The sequence below is a fragment of the Crocodylus siamensis genome, chromosome 3, assembly GCF_052110815.1.
Source record: "Crocodylus siamensis isolate JL-2025a chromosome 3, ASM5211081v1, whole genome shotgun sequence".
NCBI classification, from domain to species: Eukaryota; Metazoa; Chordata; order Crocodylia; family Crocodylidae; genus Crocodylus; species Crocodylus siamensis.
This window is the reverse complement of record NC_143397.1, coordinates 4,567,687-4,576,796: the sequence shown is the minus strand read 5'-3', so window position 1 is coordinate 4,576,796 and position 9,110 is coordinate 4,567,687. Positions and strand designations below refer to the sequence as shown.

The following is a 9,110-nucleotide window of genomic DNA, read 5'->3' as shown; positions in this document are numbered from 1 at the left end:
AATCAAAAGTCGATACCCATTTATGGTCCACCGCCTCCGTGAGAGCCTTACCAGAAGCATGGCTTTACAGTCCAAGCATCAAGTTTGAAACGCATAGATCCCTCTGGAACCAGGGGCTTGAGTTAGAGCTTCGCCATTCCTCTCTCTGCACAACATGCATTGAACTCCATGCAGTACATCCCATGGGCTGCCTTCCAGGTAAGACTTTCAACTGTTCCTTGCTAACTATCCCATGGCACGACTTATATTTTCAGCCTGTTTCTAACTGCCGATCTAAGCAAGTGAGTGGGCTGGATTTCAGCATTTCTCTATGTAGTTGTTGGAAAGCACGTTAGGCTGCAGTAGACAGCTATCCTTAGAGCAGTCAGCAGTCTTGGTGCTGTTAACAGCCTCTTTTTTTTAAAGGTGGGGTGAAACCTATTTCCTCTTCTAGGAATTTAAGAGTTATCTTATTGCACCAGGCTCATACCCCTGAGAAAAGACCGGACCCAAATGTGGGTAGGTCATTCTCTTGCTCACTGCTGTGACATATTGACTGCTAAAACTGTAATGAGCTACAAACATATACACAAATTTGGGTCAGAACCGTCTTCTCCTGTGATGTCATTGTTCATCCCCTTGATCTAAATCAGCATCCGCAACAAGTGGTGCTACCATGGATAGGTTGTAAGGGAAGAGGAGTCTTCCAGACAGCTCAATCATATGCCTTTTACCATTTTCCAACTAGTCACCTGGGGCTGTGCTGGCAAGTGGTTTAGGAGCTGGCATGTAGATCAGAGCCTCCTATTTAGAAGCATCATCTAGGCAGGCCATATTATTGCCTTCTCTCCTTGATGTGGTTAACACATGGGGTAGCACCAGGGAGAGAAGGACGTACTGGGTGGAAAAGCTGAAAATGTTTCTAGCAATAGCTCCCATCTGCAAACCTAGAAGCAAGAGAGAAGCTCAGCAGGACCCAGGGAGAGTTTAACAAACTGAAAACGAGGGGAAGGAAAGCCATATGGACTAGCTGAGGAAAGAGCTGGGTATCAAGAGCACAGATGGCATCTCAGTCCATCAATCCCCACAGCCTCCCAAGGGAACTCACAAACATGCTGGAGAGGGTGGTGATTAGTTCTTATAGGACTGTGTAGGTGAGTGGCCCGGAGTGAGAAGAGCTGTATGGCTGGCTCTCGTTCACTGCAAACTCTGGAAGAATAAGAGGGGAAAGCCATCTTGCAGCTACTGGTCCGTGCTGAAAGGTCCCACAAGTAGGTGGGCAGCTACCTCCTCAGCAGCGGTATTCAACCTGACAGAGATCTACCGCCACCTTGGTACAGAGCCCTGTGTCCCTCAGCATCGACTGCTATGCCCCAAACAGAAAGAACAAAGGAGAAAATGCAACAACTGGTGGTCTGAAAGATAAAACGAGAACAAAAAAAAAAACTCAGATAATTTATTAAATTAAAACCTCACACATGTATACAAATATATCCTCAGGTTTAGGACAGGATTCACCACTGGAACCAGAGAGGTTAGAAAAATAGAAAGAAAATGTCACTTTAAGGATCCGCTGATCACAAGAGTGCATGAGAGTGCTAACACAACAGGCACACTTCATGGGTGTAGGTGCAGGGGTGTGTGCACACGTGTATGGATGTGTACACACACATCGTGTGTGGTGTGTGCATGTGTGTGCGCATGCACATGCGCATGTGTACACAAGTGATTTAGGAAGAATACAAACTACAAGAAGGTCTAGAGAGTAACCCTAGCAGGAGAAGTGTTACTTCACCAGGTTCCCATAAGACATGGCCTTATATATTGCTGAAGCACATTGTCTGTGAGCACTCTGGACAAGTTGTCTATGACTGGAGTAACTCCCCTGTGGGGATTCCTAATATAGGAGTTTAAACTTAAAAGGACACTGTCAAGTGATTGCTTTTGCTAGTTTAATTTTTGCATTTCCTCCATTGTTTTGGCAGATGGAAAATAATTCTCCTCCCAACCCCAACTCCTGATTTTGTCCTTTCTTATTTGACAACCATTGATTTTTTTTTCTAAGGCTATAAATGTTTTAATAACTTCAACTTTGTAGTGCCTCATGGCAAAATATCTTTACTTGCACTGACTGCTAAACACTGTTCCTCGCATACTGCTGATAAGCGCAGCAATTGAGCCAGCACGAGAAGTGTTTAAAAGTGGGTTTTTGTCTGGATCTTGTTCGGTTTGTCTTTATTTGGTTCAGCAACTGGAGGTCTTCCCCCAGTAGGCCGTTTTAAACCTCTTCGCTCCAGGATTTGTTGCTACAACATACAGGATGAATATATATATATATATATATAGGTTCTACAGATCAAGAGTGGATCAAATTTGGAGGCTGAAAACCCTGACAGTATCCTTCTAAAAATGCATTTCTGACCAAAATACAGACCCAAGACAAACACCGTCAGACTCAGAATAGTTACTGGGTGAAACAGACTGTCAAAAATCTTACGAGCAGTTAAATATTGGCACCCACAAGGAACCGGAAAGCCCGGTACCCCCCTCTGGAATGTGTACACAAAGGCACCGTTCACGAGTTTTTTGCTATTTCCACAGGTCTGTTAGTGCTTATTAAAAAAAAAGCCCATTAAAGGAAAAGATTACAACATGAAGATAAATGTTTGTTTTACACCCAGAAAAGTGGTTCTTTCAAAAAAAAAAAAAATCAAACTTGAAAAAAAATTAACACAAACCACAAAAACCGCAAACCTAAACTTGTATCCTGTTTCCTATTTCCTCCTCGTTTTCCCTAAACACCTGCTTCCCTTTTTTTCTTGCCCCAAAACAGAATTTGCTCAACTGTGTTTTGACAGCAGAAACATGAAGAGCAGGAGAGAGTTTCTTCACTCTGATGGTTGGGTGCATGTCACGGCCGTGGGAGATCATAGCAGGCTTTGCCACCTGGAGCCAGTCTGCCAGCCGCTTCAGATGAGGGTGAATACTGGGAAAGGCCCAGAATCTCTGTAGAGAGGGGTGGGAAGAAATCGGTGTACTTTGATTTTGGAGAGGGGGCAGCTTCAGCTGCTCTTCCTTCTTCTGGCCTCAGTCTTCCAACCTACTGTTAAAATTCAGCCACGATGCAAGAAAATGACATTATCCAACCTGTCAAGTAACACTGGACCAGATAAACAGCCCAGAATAATTCAGGGTATGCCGTTTCCCTCTCTTCTCCCTTTTCATATCATTGCTATCAAAGTCCTGCTGCTACGAGCTGTCCCAAAAACACGCATACCCCATGGCGCTGCTGTCCAGCTGCCAGCCCTCCTCTGCCAGAGACAGCTCAGGGTTCCTGCCTGCCCTGTACATCCCAGAAATGGCTTTTTCTTTCATCCAACATGTAGCTTCCACCCTTTCTTTTTTGCCCCCAGCAGATGCATGCTCTGAACACAGCATGGTACATTCTCTGAGCAGAGAAGCACACCGAGTCGTGCATGGCCATCTGAGAACGTGGTACCTTCACGGGTTCATCCACGCATGAGCAATTCGGAGGTGGGAAAGCATGGTGCACCGGGGATCAGTACAGATGTGCATCACCATTAAGACAAGGAGGAATGACTGGAGAACTAGTCACGAACCAGTTCTGGGCCACATACCCAGCTGGGAACCAATGGCCTAGAACTCGTCTGGGCTGATGCGATTCTACCTTTCCCTCGCTGCAATTTTACTGGCGAGATGAGTATTTTAGCCTTATATTTCTAGGAGCACATGCCGGTGGCTACTGTTACAATAAAATATGAACACTGGGTTGTGCAGAAAATGACCATTAATCCTCTAATCTGCAGTCATTTTTACCAATTCTGCACATTTCTTTAAATAACCTAGTGCATGCAGTAGATGGGAGTGCATTTAAATAAACTGAAATAGATACAGCATGAATAATTAAAGCCGGCAGGGACTTGTGCATTCCAAGCTGCTAGTGGAAATAATTACTGATTTGTCTTATTTACAACAGGCCTGGATATGGTATCAAAATAGTGCAAGTTGGTGAAAATGTCAGAACACTTTTCTTACCCTATGACTACTACATATCTCATTTTTAAGGGGACATCAAATAAAGTTTGAACCACTACAATGGCTGCTTATATTTAGCTATATAAGGGTTATGTTTCCCTGCATATCTCCTCTGTTAAATAGCACTGATTTAAGTAGGAGCATTTTTCAAAAGGATGCATAGTGCATTAACCCTGCAACATCTATTAGCGTTATTAGACACCGTAGAGCTGAGCTGGGGAGAAACCCCCCTAAGATCTCAGCATGGTAAATACCAGAATGCTGAAGGCGATGTTAGATGGCAGAATCACCGAGAAAAGTATTAAAGTGCTTGTACCTTTGTAATATGCTAGGTTTTTAAACAGGTTGCTTTGTAATTAGAAAATAATCTAATTGAAATGCAGCGGTTCTTGTGTTACGCAGCTCTTGCAAACCACTTTACAGCTAAAAATCGATAATGAAATATACTCCTGATATGAGGCTGACTAAACTATGACTTCAATCGAATCCAAAATGTTGTGGGCTTTTATTTTAAATTATATTTTAGAATAATTGCTTGGCACACTGAAGTTTTGGTTTCCAAAAAAAAAAGAGGATAAAAGCCCTTACTAGCACCTTCTGACTGGACTCGCCAAACACCGTTGTTCTTGCAACATGATTATTATTCATTTTTAAATGAAACAGGAAGCTACCGTGCTCATTCCTAGAGGGAGGAGACAATTACTTGCCAATCATATAATTTAAAAAATGATACTTTGCTGCATAAACAAACCCACTGCAGAAACGGGAGTAAAAAGGTCCTAAAAAAATCTACAAAGTGGCTGTGGAGGAATGAGCCTTGTCAAATAAAGAATATCTCTTCTAGGAGCTGGCTCTCCTCTAGATCGTCCGCTCGGCTTCTGACATCAAAGGGGCCTTGGTACCATGTGGGTTTTCGGTGGCTCCCGTGACGAGGTGCATGTGCTTTGTTGCAGTCGGGAGACTCTCGGTAGCGCTGTCCCGGATTGCAAACTGGGCTCACTGCTTCCACCAGGCCAAGCAGGGAGTCTTCATACCTGGGGAAACACACCATGCAAAAGAAATCGTGTTAAGCACTTCAGCATCAAATACACGCTGGACTGAAGGGTCCGAACTCTCAAGCTCCAACTTAAGTGAGATATGTGGGACAGTGCTGATGGGGGAAGAAGAGACCTTGCCCTGTATGCCTAGGATGGGCTTCCATGCAGACCTCGTGAAGAAGCAGCAGGAAAGGTTTCAGTGGGCAGTTTACTGTAGTTTGAGAATACCTGCTTTTCACTTGTCAGTCTCACCAGGTTTTCTATTTGAATTGGATAGTCTCTCATTCGCAGTCCAGAAATTCAGGAGAGAACAGCTCAAAGGCATGACAGTCCAATATTCAGACTGAGTGTAGGACAGACCCTCATAGGGAATGCTAAAATGACTTAGAAACGCATTGCCTTTGTTTGAATAGGCTCTGCACTTGATTTCTGTTCCCAGGGATTTGAAAACAGCAAGCACCTTTATTTTTGACATTACAAAATACCCATGTTTCTTATAAATCTCTTTGCAGTATCTGGAATCTGGGCAGAGTTGAAGCACCGGAGGTATATAATCTAGGTACGGTAATACAAAATCAACACTTCAGGCAGCAAAAGAGAAGGCAAAAGATACTAACCATTACTCAAGCTGTCCTTTTAGCTTTGAGCGCAGATGGGGAGAAGCTGCATGACAACGTATACAGAGCAGCAACACATACGGAGCCACGGCAGTTACTCTAGGCGGGTCAGACAGAGCTTTCCTATTAACACTCACACGCGATGAGCCTTAATATAAATACCAGTGCAGAAGGGATCATTACAGTATTTTTTTTTTTATTATTATTATTCGTAGCTCCTGTATGGTTTTGATTGTCTCACGAAATACAGCTTCTACCACTTCCCTTGGGAGACTGCTCCCCAGCTAAACAGATTTCAACTCAAGCAGCTTCAGCCCAAGGCTCCCTTTGTTCCACATTGTTAGTGCTGGTCACTGCTTGGCTAATCCCAGCACTCGGATAACTATATATAGTCAATAGTTAATACACACTTACACTTGCATTTGTAAATCCTCAAAGCACTTTATAAAGGTAAGATATTAGCAGGGTCCTAAATATTTTCCAGCTGTAGAATCTGCTGCAGAACTTGTTGCCTGAGTTGCAAGACACCTAAGCAAATTAGCGGTAGTACGTGGGTCTCCTACACCCCGAGACACAAACCGCACCGTCTAATTTCAGTTCTTTCTTCGCCAACCTACGATAGTGCATGCTGTATACGATGCCGTTTCAAGGGCCAGCCTTTCCCCAGTTAGCTCGCAAAAGTGCCTGCAATATCGAAGTACGACATGAATGCTGAGGAATTAACAGTGTTAACAACAGGGAGACGCTGACTGTGATGGCAATGGCTGCAGTTCTTTTAAACACTAGGTGTACTGGATTATGTTAATCTTTTCATTGTCTTTGATCATTTTTATGGCTTCTTCCTACCTGCTGGCCACTCTGACTTCTAAGTCAGTGAGGTTTTGCACTTCAGTGCTCTTACTCTGGTTCGGTTTCCATAGGCTGGTTTTTCCCTTAATGTATTAGCTTGCATTTTCTCAATCCATTTTGAGACTTTCTTGCTCACGTTTCAGCCTTTCTAGACCTGCCTCTTGAAATCTGCTCCAACAAAGCCCAACAAATGTAACAAAAGAGAGGGAAAGAGATTTTCTGTTCATTTGAACTTGATCATTTAAGTGACTGACAGCTCTCACTAACATGGCACTTTGTAGATACCCTGGTCAAAGTTTCAGGTATTACAAGTGAATTTGGGGTCTGACTCAGGACCCGTTATAAAAGAAGCCTAAGTCTTACACAAGTGCTGAGCATTTGTCCTCTGCAAGCTGGACCCCTTTCGGCTGTCTCAAGTTGGACTCCCTATAATGGAGGCACCTGGTCACAACTCAGGATATTGTTCCAAACTGTCCGGAGATGAACTTTATGCAGATGGGATGCCTTGGACCGGACACGCCAACACAGATGTGGCCTAGAGAAAACCTCTTAACACAAGCTGTTTTCATGAGCCACACCTGAAACTCCCTTCCAGATTAATCCAGCCTACCGTACAAACGCTTATCTCCCCGGCTGTGGTGCTATCACAAAATTTCAATTTTTCCGGCAGCCACATTCAATCACAGATTAGGTTCTGGGGAGGCGGGGGGAGGGGGAAGAACGAGGCTTCTAAGTACATTTATATAGTGAACATGCCACCCCTACATTTCGGCAGCACCTCGGAGCTAATTTCTTCTGCAAGTTTATCTAAGTTTTACAGCATTTTTGCTATCAGGAAGGCTAAATGATTTGGCAGATTACAAGAGCAGCAAATAGCAAAGATTATTTAAAAGACCAGCTGTTGCAAATCAGTCTATTTGACACCACAGTTATATATGCAATAAAATGAACGAACTCTGCTAACAGAGCACTATCTGATGGAAGAGAATGCTCCTCGCAGGTATTTAGTGTTTAATCCCATGATAATAGTTTGCCCTGGTTTGTCTAGGTGACATCAGACTGCATCTGGCTGGAGGCAGCAGAGTTGATCTAGGAAGGTGCGAACACCGCATAGCCAATTTTCTCACCATTTTTTGTATCCGAATATTTAAAGGGGTACTGTCAAATTCCTGAGGTCCCGAGGTATATCCTCCTTGACAGAAGACCTATCTAGTGCTGCTATGTTCTTAGTTAAAAGCAGCAGCAAAACGGAGGTCATTATTATTTGCGTGGCATGGTAGTTCGGCACAACGTCAACAGCCGCCGGAAGCAGCGCTCAAAAGCCAGGAAAATTTCAAACAAAGTTGCTCTTCCAAATGTCACTCACCAACAGTGCACAGCGTTACTACTGGCACAGGAAAGAGCAAACCCTTTCCATCGGTAAATCTATGTGCAACGTGAAAGGAACAGCACTGGCCGAATAACCTTAACTCCAAATCTCCTGACTTGTAGGTGTCTGAACAAAACCCAAGAACAGAGAGAGGCAGCTGGCTACGTTAGTCTGAGGTCAGGCAGAAGGCAGGGTAGAGCTGCACCTTAAAGACTAACTGAATCAGTGATGCATAAGTTTTCATGAGCAAGAGCTTGCTACGTCTGCCCTTGTTCATGGAAGTTTATGCATCTCTGATTCAGTCTACAACAGGGATGGCTAACCTGCGTGGCCACACATAGGAAGCATCTGCACGTGGCAGACCAGGATGGGGAAGGGCAATGCGAAGGTAGATAGGGAAGGGAGCAGAAAACAAAGTAGCAGATTGGATAGGGGCACAGGACAGGGAACAAAAAGCAGAGCAGCTGCTCAAGCAGGGGAAGCGGTCGGTCTCCCTTACCCTCACCTCTGCCTCCTTTCGGGCCAGCAAGACTCTTGCTCCAGTGTGTTTTACATTGCGCTGGATTTCAAACCAAGCTGTAATAGAAAAGGATCTCACAACTGATATGCAGAGATGTAGGACTCTCCAGGAACAACTGGTTCTCTCATTTACAATGCAGGGGTGAGGGTCACCAGGGACAGACTATACAAACCTCCGCCCAGATTCTCACACAGTTCCTGAGAAACAGGCATAGTTTGGGGAATGTGACACCCCAAACCTAGCAGGTCCTGGAAACATGATGACATATGAAAACCACTATAGTTGTGGACCAGCAACTCCACAGCACCCTTGCCTTCTGATGGACTAAACCAATAAATGTGTTTAGATACTGGAATACGACTTTGCACTGTTAATGTGGAGCTGTCAGCCATTGCCAGCACAACGCAGAATATTGTAAGTACACAGTGCAATTTATAACTTATACAGTTAGCTATATGATGGTTTGGTATTGCACCGTACAGTTTAACTAATAAAATCATCTGCTCCCATCTGCAGAAAACAGAGCAATCACAAACAACTTCGGTATTTGGAGGAGCCACTAGGAATTTCCCCACTAGGAAAAATAACTAGATTTATTAGAGTCATAAACACTCCAGCAGCGAGATATATGTATATTTCCTTAAACAAGCAGTGTCAGATATTATTTGATCATCATGTTCAGA

The 9,110-nt window shown here is 43.9% G+C and overlaps 1 protein-coding gene across 3 annotated transcripts in view; it reads right to left on the bottom strand.

Moving 5' to 3' along the window:
- Positions 1-1,427: 1,427 nt before the first annotated feature.
- The window catches only part of KIAA1328 (KIAA1328 ortholog), a 212,626-nt gene continuing 204,943 nt past the window's right edge, over positions 1,428-9,110 (bottom strand). For 2 of the 3 annotated variants that reach the window (XM_090037615.1, XM_090037617.1), the window contains one exon: positions 1,428-5,069. In XM_090037615.1, the coding sequence (XP_089893741.1) occupies positions 4,856-5,069 (214 nt within the window). In that variant the 3' untranslated portion in view covers positions 1,428-4,855. The remainder of the gene's footprint in view (positions 5,070-9,110) is intronic. The other variant, XM_090037618.1, reaches the window with a different exon arrangement.